Raw genomic sequence first — 27505 nt, forward strand, 5'->3', positions numbered from 1 at the left:
AAGAGTAAAAGTACTCATGAAGAATGGCCCATTTCAGAAATTATATTATTGAATTATCATTATTGATGCATTAATGTGTTCATCACTTGTCTAATTTTAACTACTTTATATACTGCAGGGTAGTTTAATGTATAATTATACTTCATCATGTATTAGTTGTATTTATAATTTGACTCTGCAAAGTAACTTAAGCAGTAAAAAAACAAATGTAGCTCAGTAAGAAATACAATATTGCCCCCTGAGATGTAGTGGAGTACAACTATAAAGTAACCTAAAGTGGAAATACTTGAGTAAAGTACAAGTAGAGATGTTCCGATACTATTTTTCCTTCTTAATACCGATACCTGAACTTGTATATAGGTCAATACCGAGTACAGATCCGACACCAGTGCGTTATAACGTTATAATTGAATCCCCCAAAACACAGAATGCAACCTCCGTTAACGTTAGCCGTTAGCTCTGCTATGCTATGCTAACGGCTAACGTTAACTAGCTCTCCTGCAGATTTAAACACAGCTTTGTTGTTCACCATGTAGCGTTATCAGGAAAAAAGGTGTGTAGTACTGTAGTAGTTTGCACATGTGCAGTAGCCATCGAGCAGGATGTACGGATCGGGTAGCGAGTGACGCGTGTTGTTGTCGTTCCTGTGTCGCATAACGGGCGGTTAAATTATATGATAATGTGAAGTAGACTCCGTCTATACCCGATCCAGTATTTTAGGTTGTTATCGAAAGCATTTCTGATACCAGTATCTGATCAACTCCAAGTACAAGTACCACATAATTGCTCTTAAGTGCAGTACTTGAGAAATAGGCTGAAAAGCAGCATTGGAAAGAAGCTAAGCTAATTTATCTTCCATTTAAAAGCTGGTGTTTCGGTTCATGGTCAGAGATATGTGATATTTTCCATCCTCGTCTTCGTTTAGTATTCCTGTAAAAGAACTGTTTCCTGATAAGTTAAGTTTCATCATGTGTCATCAGTCTGAGTTGTATGTTTGTATTTGTACGCAGGTTTCTGTCGGAGAGAAAATGCAGTCGAGCGGGCTGTTGATTCCAAAGTGATGCGGTCTGTCTAAAACATCAGACAGTCTGTCTAAAACATCAGAAATAAACATGAAGCAACTTTCACTTTCATTTGTTCTGAGCTGTGTTTTCATATCAGCTGTTCTGCTTCATGTTAGGCGTGGACTCAGCCCCCCGGTGTTGGACATAATCCCTCGTAAAGTCTTTTCTTGGCAAACATCTTCACATCTTTTTGTTTACAGTGACTTCTTAATCCATGGCAGCAATTCAAGTCACAACAACTTTGCTGTTTGCCAACAAAGAAAATGTGTGAATACAACAAAACTACATATACAGATGCATGGCAAAATAAAACTTGAAATGACAGCAAATGCTCCACTAAAACCTATGCTGCCACATGTTTACCTTGAAAACAATCTAACTGTTAATATCTATTGTCTAGTTTAATATATAATATTAAAAATGTGTCCAGGTTGGTGTATTTAAAATTGATTTTTTTTTCTCACCAACAGTCCAAAATCCAAAAGTATTGTCATATCAGACAAATAAAACTGGCAAATATTCACGTTTGAGAAACTGGAAACAATGAATTTTAAGTATTTTTGTTTTAAAAAAGGGGACAAATGATAAATAATAAAAAAAAAAAAGTTCAGAATAAAATCACTTAATGTCAGATAATCATAAACCCTACTGATGACGTTAATCTCTGCTGACAAGAAGGGACACAACGGTTCAATCACTCAATGAATCGATCATCTAAAGAATTACTTTGACGATGATAATTGATGGTTTGGGTAATTTTTTAAAAATAAAATAAGAAGCGTGCTTCCTAAATGTGACTTATCTTTTTCACATGTGACGGTAAATTAAATATCTTTAGGTTTTAGACAAAACACTTTGCCATTTTACAGACTAAACCATTAGACGATTGTCATTTTCCAAGAAAGATATTGACATATTCGCCGGCTAAAGCTTCTCAAATGTGATGATTTGCTGCTTTTCATTGTTGTATACGAGAGTAAACTAATTCATTTTGGGGTTTTTGAATGTCTGAATTCATCCTCCGGGGCTTTTGGGAAATTATAGCTGGCACCTCTCACATGTTAAAGACTATGAAGACAACTGACTAATATTGAGAAAATAGTTGGCAGATGAATCGATAAAGAATATGATGGTTTGTTGCAGCCTTAATGTAATGTGTGAGGGGTCGGAACGTGTGCTTAGTGCCGCTATTGAAACATTTTCAGCTCATTCTGGTGATAATTTGACAGTTTCTCCTCATTAATGACGTGATTTTCATCTGACAGAGACAACACTGAAGGCGTCAGTTGGACATCTCGTCTACATTGCTTACACTCTCTTACACATGCAGAAATGTGCAACAACAACAATAAACTCTTTTGTTGTCTTCCCTCGCTGTTCTTTTCTGCAGAATCTATTTGTAGCCTGAAATTTAAATGTCATATTAGGAGACCAGAGATGAACAAAGGAGGCGTTTATCCGACACTCGTGTCCATCATTTTAAGCTTAATGTTGATCAACTCGGTCCTCACGCAGGCGTTTTCTCAGTTAAAGCAGTCCTTGAACACATCACGTGTGACGAACGCCTCCTTCAGAAAAATCTGCTGATACGAAGCTCAAAATTGTGATATTGCATCAAAAATTATTTTTCTACATGTCTCGTTTAAATTCTCGCACCAAATAAACCTTTTTGCTTTAACCTGATCCTGTAAGAAACATAGTTTTCTCTACTTCTAGCCTCTACTTTGTGCCGTTTCCATAAAGGTGCAGGACTTTTAAATTGCCGTTAAAATCAAAGCCGCAGAGGATAAAATGTGACGGGAGCAACAACACTGCTTTGGGTTTAGAGGGTTAAGCACAATATTCAGTCTTTTTTAGCTCCGTTTTTGGTCTCCACCAACTCCTGAGCTTAAAGACCGTAATCAGTCAAGTTAAAACATTCGCCTCCCAACACATCTAAAGCTCACCGAGTGACGTTTTCATCTGTACACAAACAAGAGGTTACGTACTGTAACTATTTCTTGGCGAAGTAGAAAATTTGGGGATTTCTTAGCATTGAGAAAAACCAAAACAAGGAGCTGAAAGACACTTAAGTGCTGCACAGAGCTGCACTCTCTTATAATAATCCTTTATATACGATCTAACTGTAAACTACGGTTCTTCACATACCTGGAGAACCGCTTGTCCGATCTACTTCACACTCGGCGGGTGTTTTGTCGGGGACGCCATGGAGCGCCTTTTCCGAATTCGGTGTAAAGTGGACATTTGAAGACATTCAATATGAATAAACAAGCGAACAGCGCTCTGTGCAGCATTGTATTAAATGTAAAAAAAAAGGTGGCAGCTTTAACGTTAGAGATAACGTCTTGAAATGACTTGTTTTATTTGAGCAACAGCCCAAATGTCAATACTTTTTACTTGATTAATCAATTCATTGTTTGGTTTATAAGCTAAATAAAACACCCAATAATATAAAAGCCCAATTCATGTATTTAAATGTCTCGTTTTGTCCAAACCCTAAAATAATATTCAGTTTACAATCAGATGACAAAAGTAAAGATGCAAATCATCGAATTTGAGAAGTGATTGTTTGGATTTCTTTCTTGAAAAATTACAAAAAAAAAACAATAAAAAAAAAACACAGTTAATTGTTGCAGCTGTATTTCACAGGAAATGTTATAAATATATAAACAGCCCGTCCACATCCTCTCCCTCCCTCACTCCCTCACTCCCTCCCTCCCTCACTCCCTTACTCACTCACTCCGTCACTCTCTCTGACTAGACTCCACAACAATGGCAGCTTTCAGGCACTATTTTCTCGGCGGTAACAAAAGGAGAAACTCGACACACGGTTAGGCTGCTCCGGCTTTACATCTCCTCTGCACAATGAAAAAAAAAAAAAAAAGCAAACGCCCTTTTTGTTTTTCTCTCACCGTGAGACTTTGTCGTTCAGAGACACCGGACACCGAACGTAAAGACGTTCTACACCAAATCCTGACAAAAACACGTGAATACAACATATATACGAGATATATAACTAGTGATTTGTCTAACAGCTGTTTTCTTAATTGATCACTTGGTGTGTAATACAATAGGAGGAAGATGCACATCGGAAGCATCAGGAAAATAAGAAAACTGCAAATCCTCACATTTGAGAAGGTGGAACCTCCGATTACTTTTACGATTAATCGATTGTCACAATAGTTTGTGATTATTCTCCTCTCAACTGATCAGTAGATCAGTGAGTCAAAGAACTGTTGCAGCTCTTCGTCACACCGGACTCAGCCTTCAGTAGCTCTCTTACATGCACCACACTTCACACGTCCATTCCTCTCTGTATTCTGAAGCCGTCTACAGAGGGGTTTGTTCACACATCGCTCAGAGCCTCATTTATACAACATTTTAGTGCTGAAAACATGGAGAAAATATTTATTTTATATCACTATATTTTCTGATTGATGGAGTGATACAAAGAGATATCCAAAAAAAATCCCTTCTGTAAAAACCTTTGACTCTAATAAGTCAACAAAATGAAACAAGAATTTTGAATTTCTGTTCTGGAAATGTCTGCAAACGAGCACATATTTAATAAGATAATGCCGAATTTGCACGTTTAAACATCCATTTCTCAGAAAACTTGTAACACAAAAAAATAACTGTCCTAATGAAAGTAATTCAACTTGGGACGTGTCACTGTGTTATCTATCAGTGTTTGTTTCTTACCCTCTATTCACCTGCAGGGTCCCCCTTTACTCTGACAGAGCTGCAGTGACAGCCACCATAATTAATTCATCATCGGACCACTCAGCGGTGGAGAAACCAGTTTGGGCCTCCCAGACGTCGCCTTTATTCCCAGTCGGCTGAAAGGAGCGAGCAGGTTTCCATGACGATGCTGCAGTGTGTGTGTGTGTGTGTGTGTGTGTGTGTGTGTGTGTGTGTGTGTGTGTGCGTGTGTGTGTGTATATGGGGGGGGGGGGGGAGTTTTTAGGAGTGACACTCAGGCGGCTCACTTCCACAAACGTGAAGCGTGTAAACAGAAAACCTCTGCTTTGTTTCTACAACATCTACGACTGCCGAGTCTCCGTTTTTTTCCCCCCTCTTGCACTCAAACTCATCACTGGGATCAGTGAAACACTAAGCTGTGTTTGCTTGCGTCCGTTTCACTTTGACTTAAGGCTGGAGACGTTTCTTTTCAGTATAGATCATTCTGTGGATTGGTTTCTAGAGTAATCATCTGATCGATAAAATGTCAGAAAGTCAAAAGCACATTAAATACTTCCACGGAGTCCCAAGTTGGCACGTTCAAATGACTCCGACCGACAGTCAACAGAACCCACAAACTCTTCTGTTCACTACCGGAGAAGAAAAACAGAAACGGAAAGTGTGAAATTGAACATTTCCTTTGAATGAACCAAAACAAACAAAGTCCTGTATATTGTTGATCTCATTGTAAATAAAGCCAGTGATCAACGGTGAGGGTGCATATTTTTCTTCTTGTCAATAAAACCTCATAGAAACACTAAAACCAACAACACGTTAGTCTGAGGAGTCTTTGGCTCCTAAGCTCAAAGTCCATTGGCTCCTACTGAAGACACAAATATATTGATTCATGTTTATTTATTTAAAAAGGCTCAGAAATGTCCTAAACCAGCTGGTCATTGTAGTATCTGTTAAACAAAAAAGGCGGGGAATTAGTTGGGGGACTATTTTCAGTGGCGGATTAATCCACACCTGGTGGATGAGTACAGTGAGTATTTGTGGCAGCAGGACGGTGTGTGAGTAAGAAAATATTGATATTTTTGGGGTAGTGCATCTATTCTCAAAAACAATATATTGGTTTTTACTCTACATGCAACTATTTATTGGAGGCCGTGGATCATTTTATGTGGTTTAAACCCCGACTAGCCCTGTATCCTGAAACCCGTCGCATCACCAGATCCTTAGAATATACTGTAAATGAGAAATGCACGCGGTCGACGTGACGTCGCATATTGGTTTCATGGACTGACGTTTTGAAGCCTCGAGTTCAGCATTTTGACCGTCGCCATCTTGTTTCACTGCAACCAGAAGTGACGCGAGAGGGTGGAGCCAAGTGCAAACCAACCACTTTTCAGGCAAACCAAAAATATTACGATTACCTTTCAGCAAGTGAAGACACACAACAGGTAGAGACCTGTCAATCACTGTGTAGCCCCGCCCCTAAAGCACACCCTGCTTTATGGTCTGTTTGACTCTAAATGGACCATAATGTACTAAATGGACATCATGCTGTATTGACCACCATGCTGGTGTTTTTTTGTGTGTGGAGGAGAAATGTGAGCAGCAGCTCGAGTGACTCGAACCTTAATAAACCCCGTAATCACCCTTCAGGGCGATTCCACTAAACAGGGTAAACAGGTTATGAGCTCACTGTGGCTGATGTCTCCGACTCCAGAAGACATGCAGCGCTCCTTTTAGTGAGACTCGCGGAACATAAAGACCTGTGTTTTCCTACATTTAATCCAAAAAAACAAAAAAAAACAGGCGCGGCGTCTGGTGAAACTCATCGAGTCAAAGATCTCAGAATGAAGATAAACCAGTTCCTGTGAAACACTCTTGTCAGACTAACAGCTGTCAGCAGGATTCCCCCCCCCCCCTCCCTCCAGCGAGACACACCGTCCTGCTCCTGACGTATGGAAAGGTCATTAAGGCCCCCGCCGCTGTGGAGCTCCACCTGATTTACAGCCTCACGAGTCGGAGGAAAAGCATCCAGTGATGGACTATGGACTGATCGTGCCACCATGCACAGCACTGGCCCACATCGCCGTGGGTAACACAGACCAGCCTCGCAGCCTCACAGCAGTCGATCGCCCTGCAGAGGAAGAACTGTCCATTAAACGATCCCGCCGTGTCGATGATCGATGAAAAACAGGTTTATTTCTAACAGCCGGTCCAGCTTCTCCAACGGAGGAGGATTTATTTGTTTGTTTGTTTGTTTGTGTTTCATCCCCATTAGCCTCTACAGAGTGGTCCCGAGTTCTGCCGGTGGCCGAGCCGGTAGTATTATTCACACAGTATGAATAGAGAAAGGGTGAAACGAGCCAATGTGAAGATTAGAATATAGATGAAGTGACTCCACATACAAAACATCAACCAGGACTACACCTCCTCACGTCATGCAACAGTTCACATCTGTCCGAAACGTCATCACAACAAAAACGATGATAACAAAATTTGACATATTTTAGGATTTCTTTCCTGCTCGTCTGTGTTTTCTATCCTTGTACATGAATTTTGATCGTTTTTTTGTTCATGTGATCAATAAGCACCTCGATAAATATGTTTTTCATGAATTTCAGTACACACCTTTGTAGCCTAACGTTAGATTCCGTGAGCTCATAACTCAGAGCGTAAACATTTGTTTACCACAGAACTTATTATTATTATTATTATTATTATTATTATTATTATTATTATCTGGTGATAATCCAAAAATCCACTGGAAAAAAATCTCACGTCGAGGGAACCAGCGCGATGCTAACTTCCCGTCGGCCTACAAAAACACGTCATCGCCGCAACGCCCCGAAAAAAAAAAAACGCGACGCGACTTTTGTTCTGAACGAGGCAACGCGTCAGAAAGGCATCGACCAATCACGTTGTGAGGAATGGACGACGCAAACTTCAAGACTCCTCTCAACCTTGACAGAGACGGCTTTAGGCCGGGTCCACTCCTTCTGTTCACACCTAGCAAACGCCCTCAACACGGACATGAACACGGAGCTGCGGCTCATTCAAAGCGTTCCACTGGAAGGAACCGCGGTGAAGTACAACAGCTTCAGGCGACGCAACGGTTCACCTCAGACGTTGATCCGGTAGTTGGTCCTCAGCCTGCGTTAATCTATCCCAACCGTTTCATGAAAAACGTGTCGCAACTTTACCAACCAATCGCTGCCAATATCAACGCTTTTAATTCAGGAAGAAACAAAACGTCTCACTGATCAGATCGGCAAATGGGAATTTTGCGGTTTAGTTTTAGTTTTATCTGACTGTTGATCGGCCAAATGAGACATCAATTGAGAAACGTTACGTCGTTCACGTTGCGAGTTGTAGCTTCACCTCAGTTAAACCCAAAGCAGCTCTGAAAGCCCCGCAGTCAGCTTTTATTTGTTCTGCGCATGTTCTTTCCATTTCACTCGATTGTTTAAACGTGTTTCTAGCTTTTCAAACTTCTGCTTCCCAGCGTTCTTTCATAAAGTGTAGAGGGCCTCACTGACATCACGGATGGTTTCAATCAGTCGTTCCCACAACAAAACTAGTTCTGCTCCTCTTTTCTCCAGACTTCGCTCGGTCTTTTTTTCCTTTCGCTTCTAGTGAAATGTGGGATTGCTTTACCTCTTCGTAAACTTTAAAATTAAAATTTGAAAAAAAGGAAAAGAATATGCTGTGGTTGAACTGGTAACAAACCGTGAGACGCGTGCAACCAGAAACAAGCAGATACTGGTTGTGTTTTGAGCACACACACACACACACACACACACACACACACACACACACACACACACACACACACACACACACACACACACACACACACACCTAAAACTACATGAAATCAATACATCCTTTGAACCTTTGGTCCAATAATGTCTTAAGATATGGGATCACGGTCTGTATTAGCGAGGACTGATATCTAACAAACAGCTGTGTGGTCGGGGTCAAAGTCTGGCAGAGTTCATCAACTTTGGATTCAGTTTCTGTTTGCGCCACACATGCGATAAACAGTTGTTAAGCCTAAAGCTGACCAGTGTTCGACTTGCACCACTTTCAGTAAGTCCAAAACATTTCTGACCGATAACATTTGGTTTTGAGTATTTTCCTGCAACGACTTGAAACAGATTGACTTGGTGCTAAAAAACAAAAAAAAAGATGCTGCATACTTTAACAAACAGTCCAATTTCAAACGTGAATCTCGTCGGTTGCCTCTCAAAAGTAACAAGTGGTGCGATAGAGAAAAGCTGCTCATTGCGTCAACTACATAAATCATGCACAACAGGCGCCACATCAGCAGCCCTGTGCCCCCGAAATAAAGTCAGCAAACAGCTTCACACTGTGGCCCGTTTACCAACCCCCCCCCAAAAAAACCCCCACCGATTAATCAACAACCTGAGGATCGATCTGAAAGACGATCACGCGAGCAGCCACGCACGCCTCGTGTTCGTGTTCACACACACACACACACACACACACACGCGCGCACAAAAACATTCACAAAAACAAATAACAAGACGCCGATGTTGGTTTACTTACTTTGTTTGTTTTGTTTGCGTTAAACTGCGGAGAGAAGTGGAGAGCAGTGCGGGTGTTGTGCGGGTCTTGTGCGCGCTGTGAGCGGACTGAGTGACCTCCGGGCTCGACACAACAAAGCAGCAGCAGTGAAGTCTGCAGACTGAAGCAGGAGACGGACGGGCAGCTCGGAGAGTCTCCTCTGGTCCCCACCATGTGGCAGCTATGGGAATAACGAGTCACAACAATGCCCTCTTTAACCCTTAAACCCCCGCAGAGCCCGCAGAGGCATCACGCAACCACAGAGGATTAACAACAACAAAAAAACAGGCTACTCTGCAACAACAAAGGTGTTTATTAAAGATACATATTTAATTGAATTTAATTAATTTAGATTTATTTTAATTCAATTATTTTTTTGTTTTTGTCAAGGATATATGTGTTTATGCTGGGGAATAATTCAAAGAACATCCGTGTTTAGTTTGACCACATGTGTTTGTGTATTTGTTCTGTTTTGTTTAAAAATGAACAAATAAACAATCAGCAGTGCATGTAGTGGAATTAATCCACCGGCAACTTTCATCATTTATTTTTTTAATAATTTCATCTATATTTTTGTAACATGTATGATAGGAATACAGCATAGATTATATATAGTAAGCTATTCCATGATACACACTTAACTGATATATTAGACTACTGTTGAGGTACTTGTACTTTTGTCGTGTCACTTTCTACTTCTCTTTATCTCAAAAGGTAAATATTGTATATTTTTACTTCACATTTATCTGACAGCTTTAGTTTCTTCACCCATTAAGATTTTTGCACACAAAATATGAAGAGTTTATAAAATATGTTGTAGATTAAACAGTTTATACAAGCAGAGATGAAATGAGTCGACAGAAAATAAATTGCTAAATAGTTTATTTCTTTTAAGTCCAGATCCGCTGCTTTTCCTTTGTTTTCTTAATGTTTCAGTAATATTGAGGTTTGGACTGTTGGTCGGACAAAACAGATGTGATGCCACTTCTGATGCAATTTCTCACTTTTACCACAAACCGAACGATCAATGGAGAACATCCACAGATGAAGCCAGAACTAAAATCATCGTTTAACAGTTTAAGATGAGCTCCTGCTCAACCAACTACAGTAAAATCATTTTACATTAAACGCACAAGTAATAATGATCTCATGGACTAAACAACAGTTACAGGGGACATCTTTTTACTTTTAATTCAAGTACACTTCTGATTATACAGAAAATACTTTAAGTCTACATTTTCAATCTTTTGTAAAAGTGTATTTTCAGTGAGGCATTAGTTTGGCTGAAGACTTAGTTTTTATATATTATATATATTCAGTTAACTGTTAATTTCCCAACATTTAAAATATTTTTTAATCCACTCTGCTAGGAATAAAGTGTACAGTTGGGAAATACTTTGTTTTTGGTCTAAATGAGTCACACACACACACACACACACACAATATCCATTTTTAAAAACTATAAACCCTTTATTTGCATTAAACTTAAGGTAATATTCCTGTTCAGCAGACTACAATCCTGCAGCTCCTTCAGTGTGTGAGGAGGAGGAGGGTGATGAAGTCAGGGTGAGTGAAGAAAACAATGCTCCCACACACACACACACACACACACCCACCCTGAGTCAGTGCTGCTCAGCGTGACGAACGTGAGCCTATAAATGGAGTCATTCTGGACGTACAGTTGTGACGGCAGAGAGCAGACACAGCTCCAGTCTTTGTGTGGTGAAGAGGACAGAAGAGAGGTTCTCTCTCCGGGACCTTCAGATGGTTCGGTAACAGACGAGTGACGTTCAGGATTAATGACAGCGTGACCTCACTCTTCTCTCACTGGGGGTTACGGCGTGTCACAGTGGCCTCCATTTATGTCTCCTCAGCCACTGACAGACGTCAGTCAAGTACTCGAGTCATTGAGCTCTACTTCTGGGGGGGGTGGGGGGGGAACACGGCGCTCCACAGCCAGAAGTATTCAGATACACTGAGAATACTTCCAAGTATCACCAGCAACATTAGAAGTAAGAGCTCAAGGTTTAGATGTTATGTGAACACGCACCAAGAGGCTCACTGTGTCAAAGCACACAGAGCTTTGCTGCTCCATTAATGCATCAAATATTGAATTTAATAAAGTCCAAAATCAGGTTTAAAATATATAGCATCCAGAAAGTTTGTCATCTTTTAAAACAGCTGGTTTAAATTCTGTTCATTTCTTATCAACCATGGATTGATTAACAGGCTGCTGAACATTTAAAAAGGGTGCACTGGAGTAAAATCTGGGGAAAGATTTGACATCAATGAATAAAATTAAAAATCTCTGAACAAACAACAAATCACTGATGAAAAATTTAAAACATTTTATTTAAAAACTATTCTAGAATCTCCACAGATTGTAATCAATCTAAAAATAAAGTGCGAGTGAAATGTCCACAGAAGAAGAAGAAGAAGAGTTCGGCTCAAGGGCCGTTGATCAGAGCGGCCGCCATCGTCTTCACGATGGCCGACTTCAGCTGAGGGATGAGGCTGATCTTCATCAGCTTGCTGCTCGAGTACTTGTTCTTCACGGCCTGCAGGACAACCAAAGACATTGCATTTGTATAGCGGTTAATAAAAAGACACTTTACATGATCAAACAGAGACATGACTCTTGCGCTTTGTCGTCAACTCACCTGGAATTTGGTTTTCCCCTCGTTCACCATCACAACATTCTGGGCGATGTGCTGCATGATCGGCTTCAGGTGGGCCGCTTCATAAGTGGAGTAGTGTTGCTGGGTGTGAGACTGACAAGAAGAACCAATTTTAAAATAAATAGAGAAAGATTGAACCGAGTTGTTAAAGTGCAGCAGCTTCTTCTAGCCGACTCACCCACGGCAGCCCTTCGAGCAGCAGCTGGGAGAGACCCAGAGACGCGGCAGCGACCTCAGAGGGCCGGTAGTGAACCATGTCGTAGTCGAGCAGCGTCAGCTCCATCAGATACTTGGCCAGCGTGTGTCTCTCTACATCAGACTGAGACACAAGACTACTGAGAACCGGTTCACTTCACAGATCCGGTCTTGTTTACATGCAGTTAAACACCAGAACCGACGTTAACGTGCAGAAAAAAAAAAAAAAAAAAAAAAAAAAAAAAAAAAAAAAAGTTAAATTCTACTGCTGCGGTAAAAGATGATACAACTCACACTGGCCACCTTGGAGGCCCGCCTGAGGAAGTGCAACGGAAGAGGACGGCCAAGTTCAAAGTTGAGAGTCTTCAGAACCAGCTGCTCCATCTCCAGAATCTGAGACTTGGTAAAGGCGTTGTCTGTGATGTAGGCGAAGTCGCCGACCTCCGGAGCGTACATCTCCTCGTACTTACAGGCCACCAGCATGGCGGTCACACCGACGAGCTGCAGCTTCCTGCGAGACACCGGCTGGACCTGCAGCAGAAGCGCTTTCATCGTTACAGTTCATTAAAATAAAAACGCAAAGAGAGAAGAAGACTCGTGACGGTTCTTACCTGGAGAAACCGATCCAGGACGGCGACCGTGAGGTACAGAGTCTCCTGCAGCAGCTGGAACCTGGAGTGAACCTGGACCAGCCAGTCGACCAGAAGAGCCCTCATGCGTCCGGAGATTTCATAACCCTGCATGTAGTTGGCGCGTACAGCTTGCTGCACCTGTGGAGACGGACAGTGATTAAACACAGAAATAAAAAAAAGTTAAGAGCAGAGAGTTCGGCTGATTGTTGAGGGAACAGCCATCACCTCCAGGACGTGTAGATAATTGTAGATATCTTTGACGTATTCCGAGCAGAGCTGCGGCAGTTCTGAATCCTGCTCGTCGACGTCCTGCACGGTGAGCAGCGCCTCAGAGAAAGCCTGGCAGAGCTCCTCCTCCTCCACCTCCTCCACCATGGACACATTGGCCGACTCCTCTGAGACCGGGGGCACAGGATCTGCAGGTGCCGGGACCCGGACCACTGGGTGCACCACCGCTTTAACCTTCTGGGCGGGTTTGCCCGATGCTTTGGCTGGTCCGGTCCTCTGGGGAAACAAGTTAAACTCAGCTTAAGACATTTAGTCGTTTTCTTTTAAATTTTGTCAGTTTGGCTTGTTTTGAAGACAAGTTTAAAAGTATTCCATTTTTAAAAAAATATTTAAGTTGGGAGTGGTGGGGGTAGTTTCTAGCAATTTTGGGGTTGTAGCCACATGGATGAAAGCGTCAGCTAAATAATGCAACGTAACTGCATCTTTTAAGAAAGGAACTATAAATGTACATCCGCCTCTTGGAAAGCTTTCCACGGGATTTTGGCCTCGTGGACAGGTGAGTCCATATACTTTAGGCCAATTAGTGTAGCTCGTGCCCAGGTGTGTTTTTTGAGTCAGACAATAAAAAAACAAAAAAACAAAAAACAAACACTGAATACAGATGAGACAAACCGAAGCCCGGTTATTGAACCGAACGGTGCTCTTCCTGCATAATAAAGTCACCTTTGTGTTAACTGCTGCAGCGGCAGTGAAGTTGGTTATCTCTCCGAGAGCAGCTCTCCTCACACCGGCGGTGGTTTTACTCATCTTCACTGGGTTCTCTGCGGCTGGGAGCGGCTAAAGAAACAAACAAAACAGGGGAAACGGACACAGAACTCAGATACACCACAAGCTTAAGAAACGCTGCCTGGCGTAAAGTGTCAGGGAGCAAAAAACGCCAAAGATAACGTTAGCTAACGATGCTAGCTAGCGAAGCTAACAGCAGCTAGCATCTAAAACAAACGGTTTAAACATCGACATAGCTTCAGTTTACTCACCACAGCACGAAGTTCAACAGAAGACATGTTTATCGTCGGTAGACACGAGGACACGCGTCGAGTTAAAGCAGCGACACGGTGATGTCTGTACCAGTTTAGCAGCAAGCAGCACGATTTACCGACAAGATCCGTGAATAAGCGAGTTCTGCAGGTAAACAACACACGCACGAGCCGCTTTCAAATAGTGCTCCGTCGAATGTGATTGGACGCTGCTTCAGTAGGACGCGCTCCTGATTGGCTGACAGACAAACGAGGTCAAACGGTACAGTTCTGGTGATATTTTTAAATTTGAGACATAATAGATTTAAAGATGCTGTTATTAAGTGGTTGAATAAGAACAACTCAGAAATATCGCATTATTAAAAAAAATTACTCCTGAGTTCAAAATGTCACAAGAATAAAAGCAGCAAAAATGTACTTAAAGTACCAAAACTATATAAGATTCATATATATATATATATATATATGTGTGTATATATATATATATATATATATATATATATACATATATATATATATATACATATATATATATATATATATACATACATATATATATATATATATATATATATATATATATATATATTATATTACTGAATAACTGAATATTGATGCATTGTTGATTCCGAAGGATTTGGCATTTTTGCTCGTACATTTACTAAAATACTGCTGTGTGGTACTTGTACTTTAACTATTTCCACTTTATGCTAATTAATACTTTTACTTCACTACATTTTGGAAGCTACTTGTTGAGTTACTCAGTTACTAAAAAGAAATCAACTAATAAATGATGTACTATTATACATTAAGCTACCCAGCAGTATATCAATTACATTTAAATACTGTATATTTACCACCTGCAATATTAAAGTGATGAACATTGTGATGCAATAATACACATCAATTTGAAATGAGGCATTCTGTACAACGGGTACTTTTTCTACTTTCAATATACTTTGATCAGATTTAGTTATATGTTTGTACTTTTACAGCAGGTTTGTTTGTGCTGCTGCTGCTTTAAAGCTGGGCGTCATCTGTGACTTTCAAATGGCAAAGAAATGTGTGAACATTTGGGCAAAGTGTTTACAGACAGTTAAAACCGGCAAGATCAGGCTGAAAGAAAAAACGCTGCGGGATAACAGGAAGAAAAAAAAATAACGTTTGTATTTATCCCTCAATGTGTTGAAGGTTCCACTTTGTTCCCCAGCGAGTCTCTTGCTGTCTGTCTGCTGTTCAGGGTGCTAATAGTGTCGTTTATTCATCAGAGCTCTGTTTGGTGAGAGTGAATGAAAACATTAAAGTTACAAGTGATATCATAAAATAAAACAATAAGCTAAAATACTGCAGTTTCACATTACAGTTGATCCATTGTTGACACAAAAACATATTGATTTGAGCAGCTTTAAGAAGTCTGATGTGTTCAAATCAGAGACATGTCGCTCACACGCTTACTTTAGACTAACTTGCTGTGAGAGCTGCTTCTATAAAACATATATTTAAAGCATCGTTTGCAAGTTTATCTTTAAAATGTGAGGTCATGTTTCTGAACAGGAAACTTGTTTTTTTGAGAGTCAAACAATCACAGCCCCAGAATAAGTTATTGGTTTACCTCACAAACTGTCTGGTGGTATTCTATCATTTTATTTTTGTCAAAAAATCTCATGAAAAGTCCCCAAAACTGACAGTGAAGGTATCTACTAACATAAATTATGTATATAAGCCATAGAGCTCTATTGTTAGATAATATAAAAAAAATCCCCCAAAAAAGCAGCATATCCTCCAGTTAATTACCGATTAAAAACCAGCTGATTTAGGTAATAACTGATATTAAAAACATTTATATATTTATATCTATACATGTAAACATATATATGTATATTTATAATTATATATACATATATATTTGTAATTATATATATATATATAATTTATAATTATATACATATTTATTTTTAATTATATATACATGTATATTTATAAATATATATATATATTCTTAATTATATATATATATAATTATACATATGTATATATACCTTTATAATTATATATATATATATATATATATATATGATATATACATAAATATTTGTAATTACATATATAAATATATATTTATAATTATATACATATTTAATTATAATTATATATATACATGTATATTTATAAATATATATATATATATATACAGATATTCTTAATTATATAAATATAATTATACATATGTAGATACACCTTTATAATTATATATATATATATATATTTATAATTATATATATATTTACATATATTTAATATATATATATATAATTTTAAAGATTTACATCTTCAGTAGGAACCGATGGGCTTGGAGCTGAGAGCCACAAACAGGAAGTGTAACTCTTACGGTTGGTTTTGCTCTTTCCATCGGGTTTGTTGACAATAATAAAAACATAGACTGTAACTAATATTCTGCGACAGGAAATAGGAACATAAAGTACAAAAACATTTGAAGAAACAAACATCCAGTGGACCCCAGAACAGGCTCGAGAAACAAGAGTCACAAAGAAACTTTATATAGTTTTCAAGTATTCAAAACTGTTAAATAAGTACAAGATGTGTTCACATGATTTACATATCGGACAATATATGCACTGTCCATTTTTAATTCTCTTTACGTTTCCCACTACCAACGCAAACACGCTAAAATGTCCGCAAACTATTCACATTTGTTTTGCTTTTTTTTTTTTTTTGAAGTTTTTTTGTTTTTAAACTTTTTGGATCAATTGTAAATGTCGACAGCTGTCTATTGGACAAAGAGCACACAGACGGAACACCTGGAACAGTTTACAGTGTAGGATGAAGACGTCCGACGGGGGGGGACGGGGGGGGACGGGCACAGACTGAGCCAGGATCAGAACGGTGATTAGCTGCTGGTGATATGAACAGTACACATTAACACAAGGAGAGAAGTGGGTTAACATTCAATCTCAGTTGATCCCTTGATCTGTTGGACAGCTCATTTAGAATAAAATAATATACAGAAGGACTGACGGCGGACTTGTGTTGAAGTGTTTCATTATCTCAAGGGGGGGGGAGCAGATGGCTTTAGCATTGTCACTCGTTGATTAGTCACAAATTTGGTCTAAATGTGTCAAAAAAGCTCTTTGTTAAGGCACCTAATGCTGTTGGATAGACAAGTTTTCTACATGGTTTTGCAAAATAAAAAAAATAACCTGTAAATAAAAACAAAAACAACTTAAATAGGCTACAGACACAGAACTGATAAAAGACGTGTATTTCTACAGAATTTGACGTTAATGCTGCCACCATCTACCAGTAAAGAGTCACGCGGAAACGAGACGGTGAGGAAATAAAAGTAGCACCATAGAGGAAAAGAAGACATGATTCTACGCTAGTTAAGAACAGTTCACATGTGATTTTTTTTCCTCCCCAAACTCTAGTGTCAATTGGACATCTTAAAAAAACAAAAATGTGATTAGGTAAATAAAAAGTGAGGAAACAGATGTTCAGTTAAGGGACGTGAGCCGGTCTTTCTGTACATTACTTTTCTTGATTAAAGGTTTAAAAAAAAAAAGCAAATAGGTAGCCTTTATGTTTGGATTTGGTTTGATTCACCTTTTGAACTACTAACGCGTGCCATGTCTCCATTAAACAGTAATACACCTCATGTGTGTGTGTGCTTTTATTTCTAGGAACTCTGCAGCTTAATTAACGTAATCTATTCACAGCGTTCTGGGAGGAAAACTAAAACAAACCTTGTGCAACTCCAGTTACATAATTCATGTGATGAATGAGTAACGACTGCAGGCAGAAACCAAGCGCTGCAGCTCCACACGCCTGTTAATGCAAACGCTTCAGCGGTCTGCAGGACATTAACGTTTGGTGCGTGATAAACACAGATCATATACACTTATATATATATATATATATATATATATATATATATATATATATATATATATATATATATATATATATGTGTGTGTGTGTATGTATATAAAACTGTCTTTCTAAGATGAATAATGGGATTTGCTTCAAGGACTCAACAGGGTGGTTAAACTTACACAGTAAATAATGTTGATAGTTAATGAATCAGTGAAATTCAAAAAAGTGGTTCTTTTAGCAGGAGAACTACTGAGATAATGACGACATGGCAGCTGGATCCAAATGAACTGAACTGTCTGATGTGGTTATGCCTCTGGACCAACCGCACCGCACCGCACCGTACGCTCTGCATGGGTCGCCACGCAAAAAAAACAAAAAACAAAAAACAAAACAAAACAAAAAAGGTACAAACTAGAGACAGAAATCAAAAGTTCATTTAAAAACCTGCCTATGAGACAGAGGGGATAGTCACCATACTGTACACTTTCTACAATATCCATGTCCATTATGAATATAACAAGTGCATTCACGTAAAGGAAGAGTTGAACTGGAAACAAATACTCGTCTTTCACTTACGGTCACGTTATTCAGAGACCATAGAGAGGACCGCCTGACAAACCGCTGTGGTTTGAATTTAGGATAGTGTGCAGATTAAACGGGTAAAAGTGAGCTTTTGTTTTTATAAGAACATAAGTGAAGAACAGAGATTTGTTTTAGGTCAACAGCACCTTCATTCAGAATTTTTCAGCATTTTTTTTTGTTTTTAAATTACTGTACTTCTTTTACATCAACACAACAGTTGATTAGCGAGTCATCTTTATTTACATGGGGGGGTGGAGTGATGAGCTCCACAGCTTATGCATTGAGCCTCAGAGACTGATCCTCTCTCCTCCTGGAGGAGATATCGATGTCTATGGAGTCTTTACCCACGATGAGTCGGAGGCGCTTTGCTGGAGGAAGTGGAATGAAATCGTCTTCGAACTCATTGTCGAAGTAGTCGTCGTCGTCGTCGTCCTCGTCGTCGTCGTCGTCCTCGTCTTCATCCTCTTCCTCGTCGTCCTCGTCAGACGACGGCTCTGCCAGGACCTTTTGGGTCCGATGTCCACCATTCCTGGCCTCCAGACTCTGGCCCATGTCCCCATTGTAGGACATCTGGTCCTTCGACTGGGATATTCTGCGCGCGTCGTCGTCCCTCTTCAGCTGGATCTTCAGCTTGGTGGAGTTACTGTGGACCACGGGGGCGAAGCCGTTGTTCAGTTTGGCGATGTACGAGCCGCCTTTGTCCTTGTCGTGGTCCTTGCTGAACTTGATGCTGATTTTGCTGGAAGAGGCCGAGTTGACCGTGGAGGCAGAAAGGTTGGAGGAGCCAATGGGGTCGTTGGCGTCGTTGGTCTTGCTACTGCTGCTGTCCCTCCGCCGGCGGAGCGTCAGTTTGGGGATGCCCGTGTTGTTCTCCAGGATCAGCTGGGCGTCGTATCGCGTGATCTGACGCTTCTTCTTCCCCTTGTCCTGTGACCGGCAGCTGCTCTTACCCTTGTCCCTGCGGAGGGATTTGCTGCCGTTGGAAACCCCGTTGTAGTCCCTGTGCCGGTCGGCGAAGCTCAGCAGCACGTTACCGCAGTCTGAGAAGTTGGCGGCGTGGCCGGCAGCCACCGGCATGAACGGCTCGCCGTACGAGTCCTCGCATTTAATCGTCCGCTCGGTCCGGAGCCGCGACGGCCGTTTCCGCCTCGAGCACGAGCTTCTTCTGGCGTAGCCGGCGTCCAACGTCGGCTGCTCTAGACCGACTCCGTGGTGGAGGTACTCCTCCATGTCGGCCGGCTCCGTTTTAATGACCACTCCACCGGGGACTGGGCTCAAGCCGTCCATGGCGCTGGGCTCCAGCTTAACGCCCGCGGCCGTTTCCTGGGCCTTTACGAGGGTCCGCGTGGACCTGCGAGTCCTGTACGTCGAACACTGGCTGCCCTCGCTGCCTTGCACGTGCGGTAGATTGCCGTTTTCCTTGGCGGCGTGACGGGTGAGGCAGCCCCGCTGGCCTAACGTCTGCTGCATCAGCTCCTGTCCATCCTTCTCCTTCTTCACGGTGACACCTTTACACAGCGACGACACCTTTGAGTCCCTGAGACCCAGCTGGCAAGTCTCTCCTTTGGCCAACGCCTTGGGCTCTGCACCCCTCCTGCGACTCCGCAACTGGACTTTACTTAGTGAAGGCTTGGATTGGGATTTTAGTCTCTTTGGTACCCTGTTATTGTTTACACGACCTTGTTTTGAACATGAGGTAGTAAGGGCTCGTGACAAAGTCTGTCTGGATTGAGTCCTGTTTTTATACTTCAGGCCAGAAGATGTTCTTTTTCTGGCTGCTGGTGGGAAAAGAAAAGGAAAAAAAGTTGCACTTTACGTATCGATAACACTTTCAGAAACCCGCCTACACGTGTTGGCTGGGTGACATTTACATTAGTAATATAAGTAAACTGAGAAAGACAGTAGTCTCATCTGCAGCAACAGAGCCTTTTAGATCTTACATTGATGTGTTTTTGGCATTTCCTGAGAGTCGACGTCGGTGTGGGAGCCTACAGAGTGACTGTCTGAGCTCCTGTTTCCTTCCCCCAGCTTCTTCAGCCTGTTGAGACGCTTGTCCGTCTCCCGCAACCCGTACTTGCTGTTGATCACCGGCACTTCCACTGGCAGCCCAGCTTTGGATTTGAAAGCACCAGTGCCCCGTCTGCCCAACAACAACAACAACAACAACAACACAGTGAGAGCAACAATCAAAACGTCCCTGAAAAGCTAAAAATGAGAAATTGCAAAAAAATGTAGCTTAATTAAACAAAACAGTCGTCTTAATTAACGGCACATATATAAAGTCACACTGTACACATAACACAGTAAAGACATTCTGTATGGTGTTGCACTTACCGTTCACATGTATAGCATTCACAAAATTCATTGTTTTCCCCAAAAAACCCGTCTCCGTAATAACACGAGATTTCTTCTCCTGGTTCGATGTCCCTCAAAACCTTCACGCAGGCCGTGTCCCGTCCTGTCGACACAAACTACACAAAACGATAGAAAGTGTTCATTGACAAAGCCTCCACACCGATCGGCCAATGGCGGTTCCAAGTTGTTCTTCGGGGGATGCAGTGAAGCGAGGTTGTGTGAGGTACTTATTCACAGAGCATTATCTAGTAAATGGAGAACCAGCACGGGATCAATGTTCTGCTGTGGACGTAATTTCAGACACCTAAAAGAATCAGAATCAGTTTAAGTGAACGCTATATTTAGAATATTACAGTATAGATTACTGCTGCGTCTGACGGTAAGGTAAAGCGGTGAAAATGTTATAAATATAGTGCACATTTAGACTGATGCAGATATTTTTTAGGGTGGCTGAAATCCGTTTTGCTGCTGCCCCCGTCCACAGCAGAACATGGCTTTGCCCTCATGCTGGTACTCTGGTGTCTGTTCTCCAAACTGCCGGCTGCCATCTACGGATCAGTACCTCATAGAACCACACCTCAAAAGCATCCGAACTATCCCTTTAAGAGACCTTTCAATGAACCTACCTTGCAGTTTGGTCGACAATCTGAAAAAAAAAAGAAGAAACAAAATTAGTTTTGTTAGGACTATGAAGAATGTTGGACTGGTGGAGATTCATAATTCTCACAAGAGTCAGGCATCTCATGGTGTTGTTACAGTACCAATAACAGCCGGTCATTAGTGGGGCTCGACTGGGACAAAAAGAATAATCCGGCCTGACATTTTTTGGCAGACAGACAGACCAAAAAAAACGGGCCTTTAACCTGACTAACCCTCTGAACCCCAGGACCTGCAGGAGGGATTGAACAGCATGTTTTCTTCAAACTAAAAAAAAAATCGGCAAAACTACACCGTTCATCACATCTAGAAGCTGAAGCTGTTAAAAGGAATAAATTCTGAGCTCCTCAGCGCAACCATGAAGCCATGATTGACTCGGCTGAGACCAACAGTCACGTGAGAAACGATGCTGTGAAACTTCGACTGAACTTCAGGCAACCTGTCCAATGAATACGGCACACAGAGCCTTTGTCACACTTGGAACAATGTTGTATGTATAGATTCCATTGGTTTCCAATTATTTCTTCTTTTTTTTAACGATGATAGCGTTTTGCTTAAGTTATCTTATCACGATCAACATTAACTTCATGAATCATCGTCATCGTGGCACACTCACTACCTCCCTGCTCGTCCCGGTCGATCGTGAAGCGTTTCCATTCTGACCGCTTCAACTACACTCTCCACTTCCTGCTCCTCTGCCCCGGCACTGACCTCTCCTTAAAGTTTCATCTGTTGCTGCACAATGTCGGGTACTCTGGTGATGATGGACCTACTGCAGCAAACATCTCTGTTACTTTTGCACATTTAGCATCCGTCTGTCGATTTCTTTTCTCCCCTTTGCACTTTCATCGATACATTTTGACTCCCCTCATCCGTCCATTGAAAATGCCTGATCCTAAGAGACTACGACGACTAATACCGTGATTGATGAACGCAGCTGGTCCCAGCCAGAGCTGCGCACAGTTCTTGCGGGTTGAGTACATGACGCTGAAGTCGTTCTCCCCGTGCCGGAGCAGCATATTCTCCTCGCTCTCCGAAAGCTCAGCAATGCATCCCACCAGGTACTCGATCTTGTCATTTCTTTTCCTGTAAAACAGCACAAGGTAGGAAAAAGGTTTGTTACACACTGCAGAGCAGGCTGCATTACCTTGTGTCAAATAGTCATACAGCTGCCGTGTCCCGAGAACGTCCTATTTCACTTGCAGGCTACGTTTGTGACGTCACGTCCCGGTGCATGTAGATTACTTAGTATGTAGATTCATGCATGTTATGCAAAAGCCAAGTGCACAAATCAAAGTCACGCCCAGAAACTTTAAGCCGTACGCCATTAGCTGAAGTCAGCGCGGCACGCCGACTCGCGGGAGGGTTGCAACAGCAACAGGGAGAGAGTTTATAAAACCAGGACAGTGCGTCGGCGTCGCTCCACCATTGTAGGGGATCACCATTCGGGGGAAAAAAGTAAACATGTTGTATTAGATAGATATATTAACAGATGATTTTCTGTTTTATAGCCTATTGTGACCTGCAGTCTTTTAGGGAAAAGGTTTGAAATATTGCTCATTTTACAATTTAGAAATTCTTCATCAGTCCCCAGCAGGAGCACTTTAACACTAGAACTACTGAAAAGGAACTTGGGTTGTTATTTTTCCTCCGTCGTACCGAACCGCGACTATGTGTAGCGTTACATCCCGAGTTCAGGCTAATGCAGTTAATATCGATGCATCGAACCACTGGTGGACACAAAAGAGTTGTTCAAACAAAGATGAATTAGAACAGTTAAATGCATTTAGAGGGTGGGGGCTGATGGGAGTAGATAGTTCACCAGTGGTGCTGTTATAGTCAGAAATAACAGGTGGCAGCATGTCCTCACCATTCCTTTGTTGCCACAATTTTAGCTCCATTTTGCTCTGATGAATAGCGATTACAAGGGAGAATCTCAAACCCGCTGTCTGTGGCAAACATCCGCAGATACACAAATACCTGTGCAGAACATAGAGTTAGTCATCTGGTTGTTTGTGATGCTGGAAGACATGAAGGCAAGATCTTAGATAATGTTTTTTTACGTGTTGCTTGAAGAGCTTTTCTTGAGCTTTCGTCTTGTGGAGAAAAAGATTTCGCGACCAGTCTCCGGTCGTCAGAGCTCTGAAAGCTTTCTCCAAGTTGTCGTGTTTCTTGAAGCGCTCGATGATCTCCTTCAGCTCTTCTTGTCTTCCCTTAATTGGTCGAAATCTGTGAGGACGCATTCGTGGCACAACGGGAAATACAAATGTGAAAATCGGAAACAAAACACAACTTATTGCAAGGAGAAGACGTATGTCCACATCAATAAGACCACTTTTATGTAGGACTGCAAAGAGGCTGCACGACCATCAATTCCACGGTGGTGAATCTGCTGACCTGGTGTTCATTTTGTGAGTTTGAAAGCCCAGGTAAGGATCCAGGATGAGGCCCGTGGTCAGGTCATCATGCTCACACAACTCCTTGGCAGTCATTCCTGAAGAGGGCACATAGCGCCTCTCTGCCTCCAGACTGGCTGCACTAAACCCTGTAAACACCAAACACAGACCGGTGTTAGCGTACGCGTCTGGAGAAGAATCTACACGTTTTTTAACAAACGCGTTGGACTCACTGCGGCTACATCTTCGACTTCTGTTTTTGCTGTGGCGCAGGGATGCCCGCTGTGAGTGCTGAGAACGAGTCTGGCTCACATGTTGCTCGCTGGTCAACTTGTTTCCGTGTCGTCTGCCATTTAATACCATGTTCTTGGATTCGCCCAGCCACTTCATGCCCACAAGCCCCCTGATCCAGTTGCATTTAGTCTCCGAGATGAACAAACTCTCTTGAGTGGGGAAGACTGGGGTCTAGAGTTTGAAACCTGGAGGCAGAGCAAAAAAAAACAAAACAACAAACATTACTAGATGCCAAGAAATCTGATTAGTTTACACAGACTGAAGAAATGCAAAAACAAAATGGGATGGAAATGAGCAGGTGGATGTGCCACCAGCTCAAATACTGCCAAGAAAGACAGAAAAAAAACATTTATATATATAAATAAATATATATGCAACACAATGCAATGAGGATACTTTGGGATACAATGTCCTGGACTATTATCGGTGTACGTTGCACATCATCTCTATACTTCTGTGAACTTTTACACATTCCGTTGGCAATATTGTACACATTCTGCAGAAAACTGTGCCGTGCGAATATATTGTTTATATTTTTCATGAAATGTTCTCATATAATATTTATGTTTCTTGCAGTATTTTCTTGTATCTTTTCATTCCTCTTACTATGGTTTGTTATGCATCAAAACACCCCGGCAAATTCCTTCTACGTGTCAAGCTGCTAGACAATAAACCTGATTCTGAACTCTGCTAAACAACAAGTCTACCTGAGGTGAGGTCCCTGTCTGTCACCCAGTAAAACCATTACATAATCAGACAACTCGCCCAGCGCTGAGTGCTAATGTTTACACGGTGGTCGGTACAAGCAGTGGTGGAAAGCAACCAAGTACATTTACTCAAGTACCATTTTTAGGTGCTTGTACTTAACTTTTTCCATTTTCTGCTACTTTATACTTCTTTTTTACTCTAATACATTTCAGAGGGAAATATTGTATATATTTTTTTATTCCACTACATTTATTTTAAAGCTTGAATTACTTTGCATATTTAGATTATTGATTCAAAATATTAAATCAGACAAACTGTGATAAAGCCGTATAAAGTATTTAAAACTAGCTCCACTTTTACCAGCTGATGTTAATATTATACATCAATAATTATGATCCACTAATATATAGGATTATGAAATGAGCCATTCTGCATAATGAGTACTTTTTGGTACTTTGCATATATTTTTAAGCAAATACTATTGTACTTTCACTAAATTAAGGCTTGAATGCAAGATTTTACTTTGCAACAGTATTTTTACACAGTGGTATTACTACTTTTGCTCAAGTGAAAGTTCAGATTACTCCTTTCCACCACTGGTATGTAGACACACAGGAAGTGTTGAGGAAATTTAAAATAATCCTGCAGCGCCGCTCAATGGTAACCCCAGATAATGCACTGGCTTGCTGTCAAGTGCAACAGTAACGTCTTTTGGTGTCATCACACATAAAGTATCGCTTTGTTAATTTAAAGGACCAACTATATTCACAAAAATCACGATCATGGTTTAGAATCACACCAACAATATTACACAGTATTTACACTTCTTACACGTAAGAAATGTGGGTTCCAAATGCGCAATTCCGTCGCAAGGAGCATCTCATTTATAGTCGATGCATTATTAAAAAAAAAAAAAGCTTCGCAATTTTAGCTCAGAAGCTAACGTTAGCCACAACAAAAAACACAACACGCCACGGGGATGGGGAAAGGCAGTAACACACACACACTCTGCCCATCATAAACACGCACACTATCATACGCACGCATATATACACACACACACACACACACACACACACACAATACAAACACACACAGACACGCCAGCTGTATCAGAGTTATCAGTCAAGCTTTGCATTGTTTGCTAACTGTCGTATCTCCGCCCATACACACTCCGTTAGCATGGAGCTAATCACCAAAACGGCCGTGGTTGTGCGTTAGCTTGCAGCAGAGCAAACACCGGCAATAGTTAACGTCTTCCACCAACATTAAACACACCACCAGTTAACCTGTACTTCAACACAAATAGACCGGAACAGAATGTAGCACAACAGTGGTGATATTTAACGATATTTACATCATAATACTTCAACTCCACTCCTCAAACATCGACATCGAAATGGTTCCACGAAGCATGCTAACAGTCAACTAATAAAACCATAAAAGGCCAACTTAAACTTTCCCCACCTGTATTAAGAGTACACACGTTTGGTTAATTATACTAATATACCGTATATTTACTTCTTAGTTTGCGTTAGCTAGCATCAAACTTAACTTCAGTAGGCTAACTTAGCTTAAGTGGGCTAACGTAGCTTCAGTAGGCTAACTTAGCTCCCGTCGGCTAGCAGTCAACAACAAGAGAGACGGTGATAACATAACGCTGTTATCTTTACTCTAATTAATATAATATGCATTAAATATTCGACAGTAATACCCGATGGTTAGCTGCACACGTGTCCCAGTACGTTACCTGGAGACCACAGGACCACAGCAGGCTAACAGCGACAGCTTGGCTTGTTTGATGTGGAAGCCATTGGCTAGTTAGCTTAACAAGCTAACAGCTAACAGGCTAACTATGTCGTTTGTGAGCGAATTAAAAGTTAGTTTAATGTGCTGGTAGACTTGTAGACTATGCACACGATCCTCAGTAGTCATCACATCACGCAGTTATACCCAAAGGCTCAATACAGGCGTTATTTATCACGATATATAGTTAAATAGCTGAAAGCATTTACACGCGTTGGGAGCGTTTAAATGTCTCGAGCAACACGGAAGCAGAACAAACACACAAATACTCACAACGGTGATTTTGTGGAAAAACAATCACGAAATAAAAACTCCTTCAAACTAATCCAAATTTGGCACGACAAACCCTAAACGAAAAAATATCAGAGGAAACACATTTTTTTTTTTTTTTTTTTAAAGAAACTAACATTAAAATTCAAGATGGCGGAGAGAGGGAGAGAGAAAGGCCGCAGCACAACCACATCCCCGAAAGAAAATAGATCCAGCAAAAAAATAACGCAGCCGTTTTTGTCGTCCGTCGGGACAGAAATGAGGAACAGCAGTCCGAAGATGTTAGTCTGAAACTATAAAAGTGAACGTTGTTGTCGACTTTTCGTAGCTTCCTGATGTCGAAAAAGGGTTATCTTAGTTCGAGCCAGTACTTGTCGGATGTACACAAAAGTAGTGCTGCATAAACAAACCTCTTTGCGCTTCCTAAAG

General features: G+C 41.1%; 3 protein-coding genes across 4 annotated transcripts in view; all 3 read right to left on the reverse strand.

Annotated features, from left to right (window-relative positions):
- The window catches only part of LOC137882157 (CD82 antigen-like), a 28623-nt gene extending 19145 nt beyond the window's left edge, over window positions 1–9478 (reverse strand). The window contains exon 1 of the mRNA XM_068724307.1: window positions 9330–9478. The gene's annotated coding sequence lies outside the window, so the exon portion shown is untranslated. The remainder of the gene's footprint in view (window positions 1–9329) is intronic.
- A 2202-nt stretch (window positions 9479–11680) lies between these two features.
- On the reverse strand, window positions 11681–14269 carry ccnb2 (cyclin B2). The gene is made up of 8 exons (XM_068724254.1): window positions 14118–14269; window positions 13804–13917; window positions 13078–13356; window positions 12832–12990; window positions 12515–12751; window positions 12204–12344; window positions 12008–12118; window positions 11681–11905 (listed from the first exon to the last, which is right to left on the reverse strand). Exons 1-8 carry the CDS (start codon window positions 14142–14144, stop codon window positions 11795–11797), a joined length of 1179 nt encoding a protein of 392 aa, XP_068580355.1. The 5' UTR covers window positions 14145–14269; the 3' UTR covers window positions 11681–11794.
- A 2384-nt stretch (window positions 14270–16653) lies between these two features.
- Window positions 16654–27204, reverse strand: kmt5b (lysine methyltransferase 5B). 2 transcript variants are annotated; one of them, XM_068724253.1, is made up of 10 exons: window positions 27080–27204; window positions 24232–24477; window positions 24000–24147; window positions 23666–23831; window positions 23473–23582; window positions 22522–22688; window positions 21572–21591; window positions 20925–21061; window positions 20531–20730; window positions 16654–20365 (listed from the first exon to the last, which is right to left on the reverse strand). In XM_068724253.1, the coding sequence occupies exons 2-10, from the start codon at window positions 24386–24388 to the stop codon at window positions 18864–18866; spliced, it is 2607 nt and encodes an 868-aa protein (XP_068580354.1). In that variant the 5' UTR covers window positions 24389–24477; window positions 27080–27204; the 3' UTR covers window positions 16654–18863. The 2 variants fall into 2 exon arrangements, with proteins under 2 accessions (XP_068580354.1, XP_068580353.1); XM_068724252.1 differs by having other exon boundaries at window positions 16654–20368.
- Between the last annotated feature and the right edge of the window lie 301 nt (window positions 27205–27505).

The sequence above is a fragment of the Cebidichthys violaceus genome, unplaced genomic scaffold, assembly GCF_023349555.1.
Source record: "Cebidichthys violaceus isolate CVI_PGR_0920_01 unplaced genomic scaffold, fCebVio1.0.p SCAF_30, whole genome shotgun sequence".
Classification (NCBI taxonomy): domain Eukaryota; kingdom Metazoa; phylum Chordata; class Actinopteri; order Perciformes; family Stichaeidae; genus Cebidichthys; species Cebidichthys violaceus.